Source organism: Xenia sp. Carnegie-2017, unplaced genomic scaffold, assembly GCF_021976095.1.
Source record: "Xenia sp. Carnegie-2017 unplaced genomic scaffold, XeniaSp_v1 HiC_scaffold_23, whole genome shotgun sequence".
Taxonomy (NCBI): Eukaryota; Metazoa; Cnidaria; class Anthozoa; order Malacalcyonacea; family Xeniidae; genus Xenia; species Xenia sp. Carnegie-2017.
In genome coordinates this window covers 18,963,108-18,985,472 of record NW_025813486.1, presented here as the reverse complement: position 1 = coordinate 18,985,472, position 22,365 = coordinate 18,963,108, and the positions used below count along the sequence as shown (strand labels likewise).

General features: G+C 33.5%; 4 protein-coding genes and 1 long non-coding RNA gene across 6 annotated transcripts; all 5 read left to right on the top strand.

The window, feature by feature from the left end:
- The first annotated feature begins 1,202 nt into the window (after positions 1-1,202).
- Positions 1,203-10,312, top strand: LOC124449303 (stimulated by retinoic acid gene 6 protein-like). Its single transcript, XM_047000236.1, has 10 exons — positions 1,203-1,313; positions 8,586-8,616; positions 8,942-8,996; positions 9,069-9,154; positions 9,248-9,372; positions 9,458-9,578; positions 9,703-9,751; positions 9,854-9,982; positions 10,051-10,127; positions 10,213-10,312. The coding sequence occupies exons 2-10, from the start codon at positions 8,588-8,590 to the stop codon at positions 10,310-10,312; spliced, it is 771 nt and encodes a 256-aa protein (XP_046856192.1). The 5' UTR covers positions 1,203-1,313; positions 8,586-8,587.
- Positions 2,154-4,475, top strand: LOC124449304 (protein ANTAGONIST OF LIKE HETEROCHROMATIN PROTEIN 1-like). The gene is made up of 4 exons (XM_047000238.1): positions 2,154-2,413; positions 3,120-3,554; positions 3,795-3,897; positions 4,005-4,475. Exons 1-4 carry the CDS (start codon positions 2,154-2,156, stop codon positions 4,422-4,424), a joined length of 1,218 nt encoding a protein of 405 aa, XP_046856194.1. The 3' UTR covers positions 4,425-4,475.
- On the top strand, positions 10,217-20,581 carry LOC124447697 (stimulated by retinoic acid gene 6 protein-like). Of its 2 annotated transcripts, none has more exons than XM_046998676.1 (11): positions 10,217-10,274; positions 10,387-10,448; positions 10,798-10,897; positions 10,979-11,054; positions 11,137-11,212; positions 11,279-11,327; positions 11,433-11,538; positions 12,122-12,223; positions 12,304-12,467; positions 12,578-12,667; positions 20,027-20,581. In XM_046998676.1, exons 2-11 carry the CDS (start codon positions 10,422-10,424, stop codon positions 20,215-20,217), a joined length of 981 nt encoding a protein of 326 aa, XP_046854632.1. In that variant the 5' UTR covers positions 10,217-10,274; positions 10,387-10,421; the 3' UTR covers positions 20,218-20,581. The 2 variants fall into 2 exon arrangements, with proteins under 2 accessions (XP_046854632.1, XP_046854631.1); XM_046998675.1 differs by lacking the exon at positions 20,027-20,581 and adding an exon at positions 12,738-13,380.
- On the top strand, positions 14,411-16,364 carry LOC124447704. Its single transcript, XM_046998683.1, has 6 exons — positions 14,411-14,520; positions 14,712-14,748; positions 15,740-15,791; positions 15,864-15,949; positions 16,041-16,164; positions 16,250-16,364. The coding sequence occupies exons 2-6, from the start codon at positions 14,714-14,716 to the stop codon at positions 16,265-16,267; spliced, it is 315 nt and encodes a 104-aa protein (XP_046854639.1). The 5' UTR covers positions 14,411-14,520; positions 14,712-14,713; the 3' UTR covers positions 16,268-16,364.
- Positions 16,690-17,048, top strand: LOC124447712. Its single transcript, XR_006948809.1, has 3 exons — positions 16,690-16,776; positions 16,845-16,921; positions 16,995-17,048. It is a non-coding gene; the product is annotated as an uncharacterized LOC124447712 (long non-coding RNA).
- Positions 20,582-22,365: the final 1,784 nt, after the last annotated feature.

Below are 22,365 nucleotides of genomic sequence, written 5' to 3'. Positions count from 1 at the left end.
CTGGAATATCTTTTACTGTTTGTGATTCTAATTTGCATTTCACCCTTTGTTAGTGTTTGTTGCTTGAAACATAAGCAACGATTTATTTTTGTTTATTCCAATGTAGAAATGAGCTACGACGAAACAGCGTCTTCGTTTTCAAGGTAAACTGTTTATAAACTGCCAATCTGCACATTGAAATGGAAATTGGCAATAACCACTTATCTAATGCTTGTTAGTAAAGTAAGCGTTTCTCGAAAAAGTAATTTGTAACGCAGTTAAAAGCAAGAAAAGTGTGGCTTTTTATAAAAGAAAAATTTATGTTTTCGTTTGCGCGACTGTTATTTAGATATTTTTAACTGCACATGTTTTATTTTATGCTATCTATCTTTAAATTTTGAATGAAACCAATGGCTTTGAAATTGAACACTGTAATTGCTTGGAAGTCTTTTCCGTTGCTAAGCGCTGTGGGGCTGTGGAGAGTTGGGCCTACTGGTTGGGCCTCGTTCATACATCAAACGTTTACGGATATTTTTGAACTGAAGATTTTTGATAACGCCGTTTCCGTGTATACGAGTGGACGGGCGAAAACGGAGGTTTTTGAAAACGACGACTTTGACCATCGAGTCCAGTCAAAAGTAGATCAACTACTTTGAAAATGACGGATCATCAGTGCTCAGCAGTGCTTGCCTCTTTTACTTTGAAAGTTTCCCAGGAGACGCGCAAGATCGATAATTGGGGGGGAGGGGGGGCCGGGGGAATTCATATATGAATGTTCTATTTTAGTAGTTTCTACTGAAATCAGTTGCTGTCATGGATTAACACGGTGTAGCAGTCTGAGCGCTGCCCTAGTCTTTATGAGTTCCTATTTCTAAATGTAACAATAGTGAAATATAGTTCTAAATTATTAGTTTGCGAGACATAGTACTTTTGCCATGAGATCAGATCTTTTAATAGAAAGCGATGAATCACAATCTGTGTGGAAACCAGTCCCACCTGATGTGATAAAACGAAGCTCAGGCTTCTTTTCTTTAAAAGAATCGCAATGATGTGCTAGTATCACTTTACTCAACATAATTATATAGGGAATAAATTGTGTTTTGAGCCCAAGGGTCGTGTTTTTGTTACTTTTCTCTAATCACGTTTTGAAAAGTCTTTATTTCTGCGCATGCTCAGCGGCTACCCACAAAAAACTTTACTCAAGTGTCAAATTTCATGTTCGACGCCTCTATCTGCCCTCGTGTTGTGTCTTTCCTTCTGCGAATAAATTGTTTTCGTTTTGGATATTACCTGTTGATATTTTCCAACACTTTACAAGTTGATGAACTATTGAGGTACGTATGGGTTTATTTACTGTGTTTGTTTTATATGCATTTAGAAATAATTTCGAAAAAGCACTATTGCCAATACACATTTAATATACACGACAACTTTTTTGAAAATAGACATGTTTCGACCTCTCATGATGCCATCTTCAGTATGAATGAAATAATAGGTGATACAGGGTTTATATAAAAGTAATATGATACATAAATTAGAACAATAAAAAGGAAATAAGATAAATTAATGAGGAGCGTCCGAGCGTATTATAAACTAAATATTGTATTGAATTTAAAAACTTGAACATTGAGGTCAGGGTTAGTTTTGTTAATGTGGAGTGCTTCTTTGATTTTAAGAGTGAATGAGGTGTCGGCAGTATCGATGATTTTGAAACAAGAGGGTGAATAGTTGGTTTTGCATGAGTGAGATTTAAGAAGGTGCCGGTAGATGTGAGAGTTTTTGTCTGTTGTGGTATGTTCCCTGATTCTGGTGGATAAATGGCGCGAAGTTTCGCCAATGTATCGGGAATTACATCCCGCGCAATTGAATTCATATACCACTATAGATTTAATTGAATCAGGGATCGGGTCTTTAAATGAAAAAAGGTTTTTAATTTTGAATGATGTGAAAATTAGTCAAATGTCAATATCTGTACAGAAGCGTTTCATAATGTTTGTAAGGGCCTGTTCACACTTAGCTCACTTTAAGATCGATCCGAGAAGATCGATCTGAGATCGATCTTGTGAATGACCAAGCTGAATTTTGTGTGCGTTCACACTTATCTGACGCTACACGTAAACCGAGCTAGTTTCCTTGACAACAAAGTGTTGTATTTATATTATTGCAATCCTAATATGGCGGACGAAGTAATCGCAACCATTTTCAATATTACATCTGAATACCACAAAAAGATGCAAATGCGTCGTGTAAGGAGGAAGAAATATTGTTTGAAACTGAGAAAGCAGCGAAGTAAAAGAAGGGACGGCCTGTTTTATTTTTGGTTTATTGGCGCTCTAGGAAATAAATTAATGAGTGAAAGACGTTTCTGGGTGGATGCAAGCAAAGGCACCGGTTTGTTCTGGGAAAAAACTATCGATATGTGGAAAGATGATGGGTTGTGTCTAGAAAATTTTCGTATGTCTAAAGGCTGAAACACACTAGGCAGTCGCTTTAGTCGCGCGTCTAAAACTACCACTTTGCGTGGTTACTAAGCTAGTAGCTTAGTCGCGTCAGCTAGTCGCTTTGAAAGTTCAACATGTTGAACTTTTGACATTGGTCGCTTCAGTCGCTTTACACTGATTGGCCAATAGATACATTTTAACTTCCTAAATGCATATCATATTCCCTGTCATAAGCATCATGCGAAATTTATAGATTATACCTTGGAAAACGAAGGCAATATATAGTGAATTCACACTGGAATCTTTCAGTTTTTATATAACTTATCAAATAGGGACAATAGGAGTTACAAACTGGAACCCTAATGCACAACCTAAGTGCACAGAATAAGATTATCCACAATATACGCGTAATGGACTATGATCATATTGGCGTGTTTTAACTGGCTTGTTCTCTTTTCTCCACATAGTAGTCTGTACTGAGTAAATATTCATATATTAGTAGCTATAATAAAGGCCAAAATAAAAAGTTTAAGTGATATCTGTGTCTGTAACAAACTAAAATCACCGCCATGTTCAATAGACGCCAGGGTAAAAGTCGCGATGGTCGCTGCATGTGTGTTCCTAGCGTTCAAGCGACTGACGCGTGCGCATCAATTCGCTTTGGACGCGCGACTGAAGCGACTGCCCAGTGTGTTTCAGCCTTGAGGGAACATTCGATTTCATTTCCAACAAGATCAATGACACTCTTTTGCTTGAAGATACAAATTTCAGAAAGGCTATCCCTGTGCCAAAAAGAGTAGGAATTTGTCTTTGGCACTTGGCTACCAATGAAGACTTGCGTTCTTTAGCTTGGCGTTTTGGTATAGGAAAAAGTACAGCCTGTGAAATCGTGAACGAGGTTTGCCAAGCTATTGTTGACGTGTTACTGCGTCTTGTTATCAAATGGCCAACGGGCGATAGACTGCCGAGTATCGTTGATGCCTTTCTAACGAAATGGGGCTTCCCTCAATGCGCTGGAGCCATTGATGGCACTCATATTCAAATTGTAGCACCTTCAAATTCTGCACAACATTACTACAATCGAAAAGGATTCTACTCTATTGTTCTCCAAGCTATTGTTGATCATCAATACAGGTACCAAAACGTACTGCTTTTGTCAAGGTTGACTTAAAAAGTTTTTGCCTCCCTGTTATGCAACTGGCATTTTTCACATTCTAACAGTTTTTAGATCCCATGGGGTCAACAGTGATGTAAAATAGGTTTCTTATTAATTTAGACATGTGTTTCAACCAGTTGAGTAAGTAAGTTACACAAAGTGAATTAAATTACACACACTTAAAAAGTAAAAGAATATATATTTAAAAAATTTTGAAGATTCACTGACATTTGCAAAAAGTGGCTAGGTCGAGTCCATGATGCAAGAGTTTTAAACTCGGGAGTGCTTGCAAAAGCTAAAGCAGGAAAACCTTTCCCAGATGTAAGTTTTCTGTTCTTATAATGAAAAGCTTATCTCAGGTCAGAGGCAAATTTTACTGCATTTTTGATAATAGCCACTACAAAATTCATGGTCTTGATATACTCTAGGGAGGAAAAGAGATATGTAGTTGCAATGTACCATTCATGCTTATTGGTGATCCAGCATATCCACTGTTACCATGGTTGATGAAGAGGTATCCTAACGATGGCAATCTCAGTCCTGCTCAAAAGAAATTTAATTACTACATAAGTCAAGCAAGGAAAGTCGTGGAGTGTTCATTTGGCCGTTTAAAAAACAGATTCAGATGCCTACTTAACAAGAATTATACAAATTTAGATCATTTGCCTATGAAAATTGCAGCATGTTGTGTTGTACACAATATTTGTAAGAGTAGAGCTGACAAACTTTTTTCAGATTATGTTGAACTTATCCCTGATGATGAAATTTCAGAATTTGTTTTACAGAATACAGATGCAAGTGCAGAGCAAATTAGAAATTCTTTAACTGAGTTTTTGATAACACAATAAGCTGATGATAGCTAAATTACTCATGTTCTTAAATTAAATCAAAATTTGTAATAGGTTTGTTGACTTTCAGCATCATGGTGAACATTGTAGAATGGTTGTTGCACAGGCTGAGACCTCATTGCTATTGCATTTGCAAGAAGTGACATTGACTCCTTATAAACATTAAGCTCTTCCTTTCGCAACTCTCGCTCTTTTTCTGCTTCTTTTTTCATTTCTGACAAAAACATTTCATCGGACTCCTTGAGATATTTGTTATGCTCTTTCATTGCATTCTCAAATGCCACTTGCTTGCTGGAGGGCTTTGCCTTTCCCCTTGGTATTCTTTTCCTTGGCACTGATTTGTTTTCACTTTGAGATGGTAGGGATTCCTCATTTGCTTCACTAGGTAACTTCTCATCTGCGTTACTGACATCTACATAACATATCTCATAAATGTTACGACGTAATAAAACAAAATATAGTACACACATGCAATGCTCTACTATTCACCTGCTTCAATGTAATCGCAATATGGGCAAACAAGTCTGACATCATCAGCGTATACTGCAGTGCTGTTTCCAACATGGGCTCCTGCTGACCTAAGCTCCACAAACTCATCGCACTGAGGACATTTTTTTCAATGATCCTCCCGTGTCCGTATTTTCTTGTAAGCTCGTCTGCTATGAAACGCAAAACCAATATTTTCATTTGCAAAAAACCACTCGATATCAACTCATCCACGATAACTTACCATCATCATCATGCCCGTTAATGCTTTTTATTTCAGCATCAGCTGATGAACACGTCGATGACGTTTTGTAGACCCCTTGCTTCTGGTCTGTCACCCAAGAAATTGTCCATAACGTTAAAGAATTTAGGTTCCTTGCCTCTCCCAGCTCCTGATCGTGATAATGTGTCTTTGAACTTTTTGTATTCAGATTTCATATGCTTAAATTTAGTTCTACATTGAGTCCAATCACGATCTATCCCTTTTTTTTTCATTATAATGCTGATTTTTTTATAAATATCAGCGTTTTTGTGGGTACCTTTCAACTTTTGTTGAATTTCTTCTGTACCGTACGCTGAGAGGAGGGCTAAACAGTGTTTTTCTGACCAAACCTCTCGTTTTTGCGACATTTTCCAAGCTTTTTTCTCTGTTTTGATTTTCAATTTTGAGAATAATGTCCGCGTTTTGGCGGAAACGGCATGGGAGCGAAACTGTTCTATCGAAATAAGCTCACTTACGTTCACATATAAACCGGATCGATCTCAGATCGATCTCAGACCACCTTTCGAAGCGAGCTGACTGAGATCGATCTCAAATTTTAGCGAAGGTTCACACTTAGCTCGCTTTACGTTAGATCGATCTCAGATCGATCTAAACGACCAGTGTGAACAGGCCCTAAGTCTGCGTTGTGTGTGTCGTGAGTAATGTCCGATGTATCGTAGTTTGAAGTATAGAGTTGTTATTTTGGAATTTTCATTTGTGTTGGTTGTGATCGTCGTGTCTGGAGTTTCGGTGTCTAGGTTGAGGTTGTTGCTATGTTTGTTGTCGAGATATCATTTTACGGTTCTGTTAATAAAGTGAAGTGGGAAAGAGTTTCGTAAGAGAGTGGATGTGATGTTTTTTATGTCTCGTTGAAAGCCATTGTTCGTATTGTTAAGTTTGTATGCTCTGTCGATTAGTGTGCGTATAAGTCCGGTTTTGTATGAAAGTGGTGTGAAACTAAAATAGTTCGTCAGAAGTCCTGTGTACGTTGGTTTGTGGTATGTTGATGTTGTACAGCTGTCGTGAGATTTTGTTAGTAAAATGTCAAGAAATGGCAGTTGATCTTGTTGTTCAGTTTCAAAAGAAAATCTAATGTTTGCGTGCTGTGTGTTAATGTAATTATAAAACTTCATGGCCTCAGTTTCGTTAGTAAAAACACAAAAAATATCGTCAACGTATCTGCGGTAAAATAGTGGTTTAGTGTCGTTGTAGTTGTTTAGCCAGTTTCGTTCATGTGAGCCCATGAAAATGTTAGCAAGTATGAGAGCTAAGGGAGAGCCCATCGCAACACCGTCCGTCTGGTCATAAAATTTTCCATTAAATAAAAAATGCGTCTGTGCTGTTGCTATTAAAAACAGTTGTGTGAGGTCGGTCCTGTTTATACTGAACGTGGGGCTGTGAGTGAATATTAAGTCGATTGCTAGGTTGATGGTTTCAGTAAGTGGTATGTTAGTAAATAGGCTTTCAACGTCGTAGGAGATGAAGAATTTGTGACAAGAAGTTGATGAGTTGAAAGATGAGAAGTCGTCGAGGAAAGTGAAAGAATCTTTAGTGGAGTGGTCATCTGGTATGAGTGGTGTTAGTAGAGAACTAAGATACTTAGCTAAATTATAATTGTATGCGTTGATTGATGAAACTATCGGTCGTAGTGGAGGCGATTGTTCTGGTTCTCGTTTCTTGTGAAGTTTCGGTAAACCATAGAAGCGTGAGGGTTGAGAACCTCTGGGGAAGATATCATTATAAACTTTGTTGCTAATAGAGTCTTTCTTTAGAAGCTTCCTTAACAGTCGTTGTAGTTTGGCTTCACGTGGTAGTGTGACGTCTTCTTTGAGTGGGGTAAACTTTGCTGTATTGTTAATGATTTTAAGGCAGGAGTTACGGTACATTTGACGATCCATGATTACAACGCCGTTCAAAATCAAAAACGTTTTTTCATTTAAAGACCCGATCCCTAATTCAATTAAATCTATGGTGGTATATGAATTCAATTGCGCGGGATGTAATTCCCGATACATTGGCGAAACTTCGCGCCATTTATCCACCAGAATCAGGAAACATACCACAACAGACAAAAACTCTCATATCTACCGACACCTTCTTAAATCTCACTCATGCAAAACCAACTATTCACCCTCTTGTTTCAAAATCATCGACACTGCCGACACCTCATTCACCCTTAAAATCAAAGAAGCACTCCACATTAACAAAACTAACCCTGACCTCAATGTTCAAGTTTTTAAATTCAATACAATATTTAGTTTATAATACGCTCGGACGCTCCTCATTATATTATCTTATTTCCTTTTTATTGTTCTAATTTATGTATCATATTACTTTTATATAAACCCTGTATCACCTATTATTTCATTCATACTGAAGATGGCATCATGAGATGTCGAAACATGTCTATTTTCAAAAAAGTTGTCGTGCATTTAGAAATGCTATGTACGAGTATATTGTCAAACAATATTTGACAGAAGTAATTGTATATATCTACCTAAAATATTTTTACAAAGATTATGATTATAAATGTTCATTTTACGTTCCAGTGATTAACGATTGTGCTTACACTTGCAACATCCACCCCTATTTTGAATTTCAAATTATTATTGCCGAATACTATGCTCGTAAAGACGCAAAATATTGATCTCAATACTAAATAAGAATTTTGGGCATTTCTGGATTAAATTATTGCATTACTTGACAAAGTTGATAAAATACTAATAAGGTTAGCTTGGATTGGTTTACTGTGTTTGTATATTGGAAATCATCAACATGAGAAAGTGTGAAAAAAATTTATAAGAACAGCTTCTTATGTTTGTGATTACATTTTTTAACAAAGTTGTTTCCATCTTTTGTATATGATTATATACAGCAGTATTTTATCCTTAAGTTATGGGTTTTTCTTTAGGAGATGTACTGTAGAAATGTTTGAGGCTCTTCAACGCCAAATTTTTAATCTTCCGAATGTCTTAAACAAGACAGAATCGTTATTGTTGTTTGTTTCTATGTGTGCCGTCACGTTTGAAATTGGTCTTATGAACACGAGAAAAATGTGTGGACTAGGAACAGCTTTTTATTTTTGTTTGTGCTTATATTTTACAGGAAAAATTACCCACTTTGTTTCCATATTTAGTTTTAAATATATTATTATGTAGTTATATACGACAGTATATTATCGTCTTAGAATGAGTATTTTCTAGTGATGTGCAACAAATGTTTTAGGTTAGTTTTAAAACTGGAATTTTCAATGTTCCGAGTGCATAAATTAAGTCATTGTATAATTGTCTTTTGCGTTCACCTTTGAAAAATATTCTTTGTTTTGTTAAAGTATACAACATTATTGTAGACAGATATGACGAATTTCTTTACAAATGCTTATAATGAAATTTAGCTATAATTTTTCAATTTAGCAATGAATAATCCAAGTTCGTCAACCACAAGGTAAACATGTCTGTACTATACTCATTTTATTATATCAAACAAATGTATTTCTAGCATTATAAAGTGATGTCAGCTATATACATATGTTAAACAATCTTTGCAAAACAATTTCTATCATGAAAACACGTAAAGTAATGTGCCAAGTTCAAATGGGATTAGCAAAGTGATCTGGCATTGAAATTTCCCAGTAGCTTGATTTCTAAAGATGTTCTATTTTCATACATCTCCGCAGTTATTGGGACAATTTTATTGCGAGGAAGACGCAGTAATCATTATATAGTAATCATTATATGAAAATCATTAATATACAAATTACTTTTTTCAGCGGTCCTTGTCTGGAGGATCGTTATCATTTCCGTCACTCATTTTTAATTCCTGCTGTAAGATTTCTGTCAAATGAAATACTTTTAAAACTTGTTACATTCCATACAAATATGTTTTTTCCATTTCAGGCTGCAATATTGACAATATTAGCATCTTTGAATCGTCGTAAGAGCTTTAAAACTGAAATGTTTAAAGGTCGTCCTGGTGTTATGATGTAAGGAAAATATTATTGATAAATTAAAACTTGTTTGTGGTTAGATCTGTTGTTTGTTACTGGTTTGTTAACTGTCATATTGGTCTGTTGTAGTCCGATAGATTTTTGGGACAGAAATCGTAACACAATTGTAACTTTATTTGGAGCGATGACTGGTTTTATTTTGTTTCTTGTTGAGAAAAAATTTCCTTTTCCCAGGAACGATTGGTGGTTTAAACGTAAGTATTTCTTGTAATTCATTTAAATATATATATTAACGACGAATATGTCTTATTTATCTTCATTCGTATTCTTTATTTGCAGCATTATTCAACATTGCAATATGCATTGAGATTGCCTTTCTCTTTTATCCAATCTTTGCATGCTTGGCTTCACATTATCGTATTATTGGATCATTGTTAGGCTTTAGTTACAGTCTGTCGTTGTAAGTTAACGATAATCTTGTTTATATTTATAAAGCTTAAAGTTTTTATGTCTTAATGATGATTGTCATGATCTGGTTTCATAACTGCATAATAACCTTTTTCCAAATTTTTAATTCTTTTCAGCTTCTTGCTAGAAATTATTAAAGATATTGAATTTTATCAGAAGTGCGCGGTTTGTGATAATCCTTGTTTTACAAAAATATGATAAATATCTGATCTGTCATGAACATTGAATGCTTGTGCAACATTAAACATTTGTTTGTTGTATTTGCAGAACAATGATTCTCTTCTTCTTATTGTCGGAGACATCCCAGTAATTCTTTGTCAACTCTTTATTAATGGCAAATTTTTGATCGTGTTGTTTAAAGAGAGAAAGAATTTTGGTCAACTACTCTATGATGAGGTATTTTACTGTTTAATACAAAAAGATTTATTTATGTTTTGTTGAGTAAAATTTTAATATTTTAACAGACCAAGGATAATTCTATCAATGTAAAACTTTCATTACCATGGTTCAATGATTATGTCAAAAATATTTTTTATCCAAGGTAACATCACGAGTCTTTTTATCAGATCATGGTGCATGTATATAACTTGTTGTAAAGTTAAAGTCATTTTCTTTAATCTTTTCAGACAAACACCAGACCACTCCAAAGTTTTATCATATTTAAGGAAGATCTATAATCCTCATAAATGTAGGAATGATTTTACTCAAGTCAAGAAAAATAATTAAATTCCCTTGATTTCCCTACAATTTACAGTTTGCTAACTATACGTTTTGATATGTTTTCTTCAACAATTTTATAGATTTTAAATATTCAACTCAAACTCTATCTGTGTTTATGGTTTGTTCTATTATTTTATATAAAGTAAGTTTTCATTTTGTATGTTTCTTCCAGCTTGCTACTCTAGTTTTCCATGTTTATATGGTTGAGGAATGATGAATGATTGTTGTAAAAAATTCAGTCAAATGTTATTGAAAATATTTTGCGAAATTCGATGCTCTTTTTTGTTGTCGCTGCAACTGCGAGCATATGATGTAGAAAAACAGATTTAAATCATATAATAGGGTCATGTTCTGCAAGAATTAAAAGAAAAGAAAGACTGTTTTTATGACATTAACATTATAACATTAGTTCTTAATTTCAAGGTAACTCCCGTGTACGCATTGTGGACCTATGTTTTCTTTTGAAAGCAAATCCTTTTATCGTTTGTTAGGTAACAATTACTGAGATTACATATGTTGCTCGATACTATAACGCTCGCAAGCAAATTTCATCTTGGAAAGACGTTATTCTTAGCATTCCTGCCATTCGTGGTTGGTTGTTTTTATAAGTACAATGAATTCATTTTATTACTTTCTTACATATTTTTTTTATTAAACGTTGAATTTTTTTAGATTCCTTAATCGCAGTGTTTATTCTCATGTTTTTATTTGGTGCGATCTCCCTTCTTCGTTTTATGGAGAATCATAAGTAATATTTCATTAATTTTTTTGTTATTACCATTGCACAGTGTAAAAGTAGAATCATTCTTATCTTTCTTCATTTCATTCAGAAATAACATGTTACGAATGTTTAAAGGCGATAAGTCCTTCATTCCAAAAGGAATAAAATTTTCACAGTTTATGATTGTAAGTTAAATCATCAAAGTAAAAATGAAATTGTTCAGTTGAAGACAAAATTTGACGATTTTTTAGGGAAAATCTTTACAATATCAAGGTTTTCAAATTTGTTATTTTCTCCGGGGTAAGAAAGGTTTTATGTGTAAGCATTTAAGGAAGATCTGATTTATGGAAACCAAAAACGTTTCTCACGAGTGGAATCTACAATTAAAAACATTTTTTATTTCAGGATATAATTTGAATTTGCTTGTTTTGCTACTTATTGGTGGAATATTTTACTGTCTGAAGATTACCATTTTGCGAAAATGGAATTTGAATCATGTTATAGGAGCAAGGTAGGTCAAAGTCCAAGTAATTTTCCTTCTAAATAATCTATATCGAATTCTGGGTGCGATAGGATATTGGAAGATAATGGTGAATTTCTCCAAGATATATAAGCTACAGCGATTTAAACGGCGTGTCATGCAGTCGGTCTTTTTTAGCTTTTATTTGTTCTCCAATGACTTGTTGTGTTGATTTGTTTTAGAATGAGCTGGTGTTGTTCAAGTAGTACTTTATTAAAAGTGTTTTCTATCAGGCTGATGTGATTTTTTTCTTTGGTTACTGTGATGTTGACTTTCTCGCAGCAATTAAGTCTAATATTTGCGTTTTTGCTGAGCTTTTTTGGCATGCAGCCGGGTTAGTTGTGTTTCTACGAGGGACTCAGAATAAATGGTTTTTTGAAAGAACTCGTTAACTGAATTAAAAATATTAAAAAATTTCTTTTCGTTGTTTGTTTACATGTTAAAATTAAATTTAAAGTTAAAGTTATGTAGTGGATTGCACAAAAAACGTTTCTTTTTCATTGTCTTCTTTTTTCATTTTCACTACTTTTTGTAACTTTCAACTAATCATCATGAATATTTGTCATCTTTTCAGCGTTGTCTTTGCTGTGGGATTATTAATTAAGCTTCCTCTGACTGCTGTGACAATTTTCCGTGATCCTGATTACAATAAAAATGTAATATCCATGAACAACAGGTAGAAACAAATGTTTTCATGAAATCATCAAAATATTTTTAACAAATAATTTATTATAATCAAAATTTTCTCATACACAGGAATGTGTATTTAGTATTCTCATATTTTTGGTTCTTCATTGGTCTTCCCATGGAAATATTGTCAGCATTGTTTCGAATTCCCATAGCGATGATAATTGGGCTTATCTTGTCACCAAGATTGGATCGTAGTGTTTTGCCTGATGGTTTTCAACAATTTGATCCTGGTACGTCATTAATGTCTTTAATCACGTGATATTTATTCTTGTCAAAGACAGAGAGAGGTTAGAGTTCATTCAGTAGATCTGAAAACTTTGTTTTTGTTACATTATTTAAGGTTATGTTTCGTACATCGCCTATCTTCATGTTCAAGCTGCATTTAGAAATCCTGTTTTACGAGTATTTTGTCAAACAATTTTTGACAGAAGTAAGTATTTCTATCTACTTTAAGTATGTTTATATTGAGCATGCTTAAATATGTTCATATTACTTTACAGAAAATGATATCCGTCAATGGAAATGCTCACCTCAAGCCCGCACCAGGTGGTTCCTTGCCTTAACCTTGACCCGCAATCCTGAGATCATCAGTTATCGTAAAAATAAAGAAAAAACTTTGAATGATCCAGTTCGCACGAGTTCTTTGAAAATCAATTTGCCCAGTTCGGATGAAACCAACTTAGTTGTGTGAGATATAGTTATATCCACGACAACAACGTTTTAGTGGGGAATGTTAACAATTGTTTGTTTTGTTTTTTATATTTACTTTCATGGTTTGATAGTTAAGGAGATTGAAAATTGAAGTAATGATCAACTCACAATCCTCAGATCATCAGTTATCGTAAAGATAAAGAAAAAATTTCCAACGATAAAGGAAGCGTCAGTTCTGATATAGATAATTCGTTCGGTTTGGAAAAAACCAATTTAATTGTTTGAGTTATGATTGTTTGTTTCGTTTGTTATAGTTCTTTTCATATTTACATAGTTGAGAAGATGAATGAAACTAGAAATGTAATTTTCAATTTAAAGTTCAAATATGACAGGTACTAGAATAAAGCGATAGAGGAATTTTATTGCACAGAAAGTCCATTAAAGTACAAGCATTTATTAAAAAATAGAAATAAAAACATTGAAACTGTGAAAGATGAAAAGTGCTGAATTACTGACAAGAACAAAAAATAGACAGTTGTGGGCGTTAGTCGTGGTTTTGGCCATTTAAAAGATGATTGAAGGAAGATTCAACGGTAAAAGAAACGTAAGGATAAGGATTGAAATCTTCATATTTTTTAAAGAAAATATGTATGCTGTCTCAAAAAGAAGGTTCGATCCGAAAACAGAGTTTTTATGGTTATAGTAATTCACTTCACCTTCTTTTGGATGATGGAATTATGCAGCAATTATCACTGCAATGGCCGATTTCTTTAATAAATGCTATGACTTGTTTTCAGTTAAATTTTATAGTGTTAGAGTTTCGTAGTTATGGCATCATTCAATCCTAAGCTCATTTAACCAGTCTTAACGCTATTCATACGTCAGCAATCTATTGTTAATATTTTTATGATATTGACGCAATTTGAAAGAAGTATCTGGTTACACATGCATAAGAAAAAAACTATAATTTACTTTGTTTTTCTAGCAGTTGCGTCTCTAAGCATTTAATTAATAAAATAGAGACTTTGTCGTGGTGACAAATCTGAAAATAATTCTAAAGATAGCAAATACCATAGTGAATAGAAAAAGTAATATAATAAGTTGCTAGTTCTTAAAAGAACTGTTTTAAGTAAAGAGCACTAACCCAATAGCTCTAAATTAAACGACACGATGCATTTCGGCAACCAATCCCGTCCTTTGCCGACAAATGAATATGTTTTTAATTTATCCCTATTTTGAGCGTCATCTGCCCTTTTGCAGATGACGTACACTCATTCTTGGCATTATAAATTATAACTTTACAAAATATATTATTTAATTATATCCTATATTCCCTGTTGTAGAAAGTGAATATAGTTCACCTGTGTGCGTGACGATTTCATCGTTATAAATTCTCCTAATTTTGTCACAACATGGCAAATTTGACCTAAAATTCCCCCAACATGTCAATTTTCACATTTATGCTTGTAATATAAACTTTACTTAAATATCAAATTTCTTGTTTGACCTATAATTTGAGTCTAGTAGACGTCCCCACGTGTTTTGTTTCTTCATCTGCGAATAAATTGGTTTCGTTTTGGAAATCAGCTGTTGAAAATATTCCAACGCTTTACAAGTTGATAAAGTATTGAGGTTCGTCTGGGTTGATTTACTCACTTCGCTCTTTTTTATATGAAATCGTTTTTTGATAAAATTGCGGTTAAATGACTTAAATTTACTGGAATATCTTTTACTGTTTGTGATTCTAATTTGCATTTCACCCTTTGTTAGTATTTGTTGTTTGAAACATAAACAACGATTTATTTTTGTTTATTCCAATTTAGAAATGAGCAACAACGAAACAGCGTCTTCGTCTTTGAGGTAAACGGTTTATAAACTGCTAATCTGCACATTGAAATGGAAATTGGCAATAATCACTAATCTAATGCTTGTTAGTAAAGTAAGCGTTTCTCGAAAAAGTAATTTGTAACGCAGTCAAGAGCAAGAAAAGTGTGGCTTTTTCTAAAAGAAAAATTTATGTTTTCGTTTGCGCGACTATTATTTAGACATTTTTAACTGCACATCTTTTATTTTATGCTATCTATCTTTAAATTTTGAATGAAACCAATGGCTTTGAAATTGAACACTGTAATTGCTTGCAAGTCTTTTCCGTTGCTCAGCGCTGTGGGGCTGTGGAGAGTTGGGCCTACTGGTTGGGCCTCGTTCATACATCACACGTTTACGGATATTTTTGAAGTGAAGATTTTTGATAACGTCGTTTTTGTGTTTACGGGCGAAAACGGAGGTTTTTGAAAACGACGACGTTGACCATCGAGTCCAGTCAAAAGTAGATCAACTACTTTGAAAATGACGGATCATCAGTGCTCAGCAGTGCTTGCCTCTTTTACTTTGAATAGTTTCCCAGGAGACGCGCAAGATCGATAATTGTGTGGGGCTGGGGAATTCATATATGAATGTTCTATTTTAGTAGTTTCTTTTGAAATCAATTGCTGACATGAATTAACACGGCGTAGCAGTCTGAGCGCTGCCCTAGTCTGTATATGCCCCCCCCCAATTAACTTTCTTGCGCGGCCCCTGTTTCCAGTATATCGATGATTTGTTTTATCTTATACTCCTTCCGATTTAGAAGTGAAGCTTGACCTTTAGTTGATTTTGCCTTTTAACTGTTGATGCGAGAGACACGATTTTATAAAACAGTGAAAAGTCGAACTATTTTCATATTTTTTAAAAAAATCATTTTTTATATGCTAACTTTTTTCTGATCAATTGATTTAATCATCTTTAAACGTATTGTAGTTAGTGTAATAATACACAAAATAAAGTCTTACAAATTTTTTTGCTATATTTTCAGTGATCATTGTCTGGTGGATGATAATTACCGTCACTGGTTTTTGATTCCTGCTGTAAGATTTCTGTCAAATGAAATATTTTGAAATCCTGTTACATTTCATATAAATATATTTTTTCCATTTCAGGTTGCAATATTGACAATATTAGCATTTTTAAATCGTCGTAAGAGCTTTAAAACTGAAATGTTTAAAGGTCGTCCTGGTGTTGTGATGTAAGAAAAGTATTATTGATAAATTAAAACTTATTTATCTTTAAAATTATTGTTTTTTACTGACTTTAACTTTCATATTGGTCTGTTGTAGTCCGATAGATTTTCTAGACAGAAATCGTAACACAATTGTAACTTTATTTGGAGCAATAACTGGCTCTATTGCGTTGCTTGTTGAGGAAAATTTTATTTTCCCAGGAACGATTGGTGGTTTAAACGTAAGTATTTCTTGTACTTCATTTAAATATATACATTAACGACGAATATGTCTTATTTATCTTCATTCATATTTTTTATTTGCAGCATTATTCATCATTTTAATTTGTATTGAGATTGCCTTTTTCTTTTATCCAATCTTTGGATGTTTGGCTTCACATTATCGTATTATTGGATCATTGTTGGGTTTTAGTTACAGTCTGTCGTTGTAAGTTTACAGTAATCTTGTTTATATTTCTAAAGTTAAAAGTTTTTATGTCTTAATGACGATTGTCATGATCTGGTTTCCTAACTGTATAATGACAACCTTTTTCCAAATTTTTAATTGTTTTCAGGTTCTTGGTAGAAATTATTAAAGATATTGAATTTTATCAGAAGTGCGAGGTTGGTGATAATCCCTGTATTACAAAAATATGATAATTATCTGATCTGTCATAAACATTGAATGTTTGTGCAACATTAAACATTTGTTTGTTGTATTTGCAGAACAATGATTCTCTTCCTGCTATTGTCGGAGACATCCAGTAATTCTTTGTCAACTATTTATTATTGGCAAATTTTTGATTGTGTTGTTTAAAGAGAGAAAGAATTTTGGTCAACTATTCTATGATGAGGTATTTTAATATTTATTACAAAGTGATTTATTTATGTTTTGTTGAGTAAAATTTTAATACATTTACAGACCAAAGATAATTCTATCAATCTAAAACTTTCATTGCCATGGTTCAATGATTATGTCAAAAATATTTTTTATCCAAGGTAACATCACTAGTCTTTTTATCAAAAAACGGTGCAAATAACTTGTTGTTGTCATTTTGTTTAATCTTTTCAGACAAACACCTGACCATTCTACCTTGGTATCTTATATAAGAAAAATCTATAATCCTCATAACTGTAAGAATGATTTTACTATAAAAAAATATTTAATTTCCTTATAAACAACAGTTATTTCTCTTTATCAAGATATTTTGATATGTTTTTTTATAATAAACTTATAGATTTCAAATTTTCAACTCATACTCTTTCTATGGTGATAGTTTGTTACATCTTTTTATACGAGGTATGTTTTTGTCTCATGGTTGTTTTGCTGAAACTGAAGAACCTAGGGCATAGCCACAGTGATATAAAATGTTTCGGTGATCAATTGAATTGATTACAAACACTCTGTTCCTCAGACCTCAAGATTATAAAGCAAAGATTTTGCAGGACGAATGTAGTAGACAATTTTCGACATGTTTGATTAACAAATATGAATACTTTAGCGTCATTAGATCAATTATAATATTTAAAAAAATTTAAATTAATGAAAGGTTGAGCGTTTGGGTGAAACCTCATTTTAAATGGCTTGTGCTAGCATCAATGCCATGTCAATGTACCAAAAAAGTCGGTTGTGGCATTATGTTTTTTTAAATTATTAGTTCAGTTTCATATATGTACATGTACGCATTTCGTACCTATCTTTTGATAACAAATATTTGTTATTGTTTTTCAGATTACAATTTTTTTCCTTGTATTTTTTATTCAACCTTTAAACTCCATGATCGAGTCAGCTCGCAAGAATGATTCATTACCTAAACTTTATCTTGAACTTTTTCTTGAACTTTTACTTGGGCTTCATGGTTAGTTTTGTTTATAAGATTGTGTAAGAATGCATGAAATCATTTTTTCATTCAATATTTTCTTTTATAAAACGTTAAATTTTTTTAGATTCCCTATTTTCAGCTTTGATTCTCACGTTTTTGTGGTGTATCATCTCCCTTCTTCGTTTTATGGAGAATCATAAGTAATATTTCATTTATTTTCTTATTATTTAATATTTAAGAGTGTAAATGTAGAATTTTTCTTCTCTTCATCATTTTCTTCAGAAATAACATGTTACGAATGTTCAAAGGTGATAAATCCTGCATTCCAAAAGGAATAAAATCTTCACAATTTATGATCATAAGTTAAATCATCAAAGTAAGGAAAAGATTGTTCAGTTGAACAAAACGTTTTACGATTTTCTAGGGAAAATCTTTACGATATCAAAGTTTTCAAATTGGCTACTTTTTCTGGGGTAAGAGCTTATAGAAAGTTAAGAAGAGAAATAAAAAATTATTAATGATAAAATATTTCTATTTCAGGATATTTGATAACATTGCTTACGTTGTTCCTTATTTGTGGATTTTTCTACTGTCTAAAGATTCCTTTCTTGCGAAAATGGGTTTTGAGTCGTGTCAAAGGAGCAAGGTATGTTAAAGAAATTTTTTTTAAAACTTTAGACAAACATACACAAACATCAACCGACTGGATCAATTTATCACTAAGGGACTGGAAACGAGAGATTGCGCGTTTTATTCAATGGTTTTATCCTCGTGAATAGTTTCTCTTTGAAGTGTTTTAAGGCCTGATGATTTGTATTGTGGAATATGGATGCAAATGATATTTTTTCATTACCGGTCGTCAGGTCAAAGTAATGATACATCCCAAAAAAATCTCTCGAATTCAATCAAATGTAAGAATTTCTCCCAATGTTACAATCGTGTATTCGGATCATGAACATTCCCTAAAATAAAAGTATAAGACATAAGTTGATCTAAAAGTTACAGAATTTTATTTGCTCAATGCGTCAGCTAATTGTGACGTTGTATTAGTCAGTATCTTCTAGTTTTTTACTATTATTTGTGTGTTAAGTTTTGACAAGTGCAGGGTTGTTTTGACAAGTTTTATAATGTAAGTTTCTTTTCTTGTTTACTCGTAGTGACTGTTGCTTGGTAAACTACCAAGTTTTTTGTTTGTTTGCCGATGTAAGTTTTTTTGTTTTTGGTAACTGGGATTGTGAATATGGCTTATAAACTACTCATTTAGCTTAGCGCTACTCTTTCTGAGAACATTCTTCTTTCTTGCGGCATTAATTTAATTTTCTATTATCGGAGGCGCTTTTGTTGGGCTGTTTAGTTGACGTTGATGGTCTTGTTTATTAAAATGTTCGTCTCTAGCTTCAGCTTGCAGTTGTAACTTAGCTTAATTGTGTTTCAGTTAAAGATTTTGTCAAATATATTGCAGTTTTTTACCAGAAAAGACTCACTCACCTCATTAAATAGAGAATTGATGTCTGCTGTTTTTGTGAATGTTAGAGTTTCAGAATGATGGATTGTACAAAATGAAGATTCTACTACATTGCCTTCTCTTCATATATTTCACTGGTTAATTGTCGAGTTGTCATAACTCCCAATTAATCATTATGATTTGTCATATTTTAGCGTTTTTTTAGCTCTTGCATTATTGTCAATACTTATTCTTCTCGTGACTTCCGTGACAATTTTCCGTGATCATGATTACAATAAAAATGTAATATCCATGAACAACTGGTAGAAATAAATGTTTTCAAGATATCATCAAAATATTTTTAACAAATAAATTATTATCATCAACATTTTCTCATACACAGGAACACATATTTAGTATTTTCATATTTTTGGTTCTTCATTGGTCTTCCCATGGGAATATTGTCAGCGTTGTCACGTATTTTAAAAGCGATGATAATTGGGCTTATATTGTTACCAAGAGTGGATCATAGTGTTTTACCTGAAGGTTTTCAACGATTTGATCCTGGTACGTCATTGATGTCTTTAATCACGTGATATTTATTCCTGTCAAAGACAGAGAGAGGTTAGAGTTCATTTAGTATGTCTCAAAACATTTTCTGCGTTGCATTGTTTAAGGTTATGTTTCGTACATCGCCTATCTTCATGTTCAAGCTGCATTTAGAAATCCTATTTTACGAGTATTTTGTTAAACAATCTTTGATAGACGTAAGTATTTATATCTACTTTAAATATGTTTATAATGAACATGATTATAAATGTTCATATTACTTTACAGAAAATGGTATCCGTCAATGGAAATGTTCACCTCAAGCCCGCACCAGGTGGTTCCTTGCCTTAACCTTGACCCGCAATCCAGAGATCATCAGTTATCGTAAAGATAAAGAAGAAAGCATCGTTGATAAAGTACACGTCAGTTCTGTGAGAGTTAGTCTGTACGGTTCGGATGAAACTAACTTAGTTGTTTGAGATGTCGATATCTCCATGACAACAACGTTGAACTGGGGAATGTTAACGATTGTTTGTTTCATTTTTTATATTTACTTTCATGGTTTTATAGTAGTGATTGAAAACAGGAATATTTTGAACTTCCTAGCTGAAACATAACACGTATTACGATAAAGAGGCAATAGTGTTTATTTTTTATTCATTGTGGGAATTCTTTTACAGTCCATCGAGTGAAAGATATTTTTCCTTATCTTATATTAGTCATCTTTTGCTCAAATTACATTACATAACGATTTTTATTTTTTATCCAATTCGAAATTGACAAGTCAGTGTTCGCCAGGAGGGTAAAAAGATCAATAATTGGCAACGTCGAGATGAAACTGTAGTTTTTGTGATTTTTCAATATCACTATATATATTTACGCTCTGCTCTCGCGCATCGAGTACTGTTTTTCTCGGAGAATCATCACACAGAAACTTCCTAAAACGGCATTACATGTATATATGAAGATGAATTTTGAAGTTACAAAAATATTACATTGAGTTAATGTAATGTTTCATTGACAGAGTGTTGATAATAATGGATGAGATCGAAATTCTGGTGTATAAAGTAACAGTTTATATAGTAACCAACAATTGTATATTCCTCCTCTTAAAATATTAGTAAATACTCAGCCCCCGGGCAAGCTGCCAATGGCAAATGCCCCGCTCCGGGACCAAGTAATTTTAAATTACGAAAATTAGGAACACTTTTTAATACTTTATTAAACAAGATATATGAGAGATCCTATAAAAAATAAATGTAGTAAAAGAAATTCGTTCCTGAGTTACTTTCCCTTGCTCCGCTTTTCTGTTGTTGCTTTTGCTTTTCATTCACCTCTTTTCCTGTTCACAGAAATTTGCGTCAAGTATTGAAGCCACAATTTAACATCCTTGATTGACAGCAAACATTTCTTGGCAAGCATGCTTATGTCAGTATCCTCTACACATCCACCACTGTGATTCTTGTGAAAGTCTGCCAGTATTTCAGACGGCGTCCGGCTCCTTATAGCTTTGCCAACTGCATATAAATTTAGCAGCTCTGACACATCGGTGACATAATGCCCATAGCAAACTCCCGTGCATGTTTCGCAATCCTCCCCTCCCCAAGGTCTCTTTACATCAGCAACTGGGTAAGAAAAAAACTACACGATGGTCCGTCTGGATACCAGGAGATGGGAATCGGTACTTAATGTCGCGATTAATAGAAATCAATAGTCGCGACTCGCGTACTCAAATGGTATCCAATCCCCGGGGGTATTATTGCCGGAGTAAATACCCGGCTCCCGAGCATCTCTTTTACGAGCAAATTCCCGTTCCCCCGAGAAAGGTCTCCAGGGCAAATGCCCAGGGGTACCCCGGGGATGGTAACGCTTGGAATTGACTCATGCATAAATCGAGAGATCGGAGCACAGACGCCGTATTGAAATTTGATGCGTGGGTTCAGTATATTACGTCTTATTTGTAAAACACGGCAAAACACTTGCCTAAATATACTTTCTTTTCCAAAACCAAACGATGTCGTTTATTCGTATTTTGCCTGGTAAGTGTCCGTGTAAGTATTTAAATTTATTAACACTTCATTCCATGCACTGTCTCAAATACAAATGCATTAACACAACAAAGTGGAAAGAATTTATTTATTTTATATTTGCCCTGGCCCTTATACTTTGTCGTTATCATTATTTAAGTTTTCACAGTACTGGCAAAACCATTCATCGTCCTCATCGTTTATCTTGACACATTCCCTAGAATTCACATGAAGTAAACCACATATATTCTGCAGTTGAATTAGTTGAACATACATTTTGTATCTTAAGAAATTTGGCAATTCTTAAAATTTCAATGTCTGATCAGTAGTGCTTATCCCAGGGGTGTGTAAACAAGTACAATCGAATTCATGCATAGCAATTAGTTTAAGTAGTTAAATTCCCAGGAGCTATAAAGCACGTGTAATATTATCACCTCTAGTTGACAATATTTTACGCATTAAAAAGCTTAGAATAATGATCAGGCATTGGAATTACAACAATAGGTAAATTTTCCCCTGAATAATACACCCTGACTGAATAAAGTAAACAATTTTCACAACTTACCAGTGGTGCCAGGTAGAACAAAAGTCGCACATTAT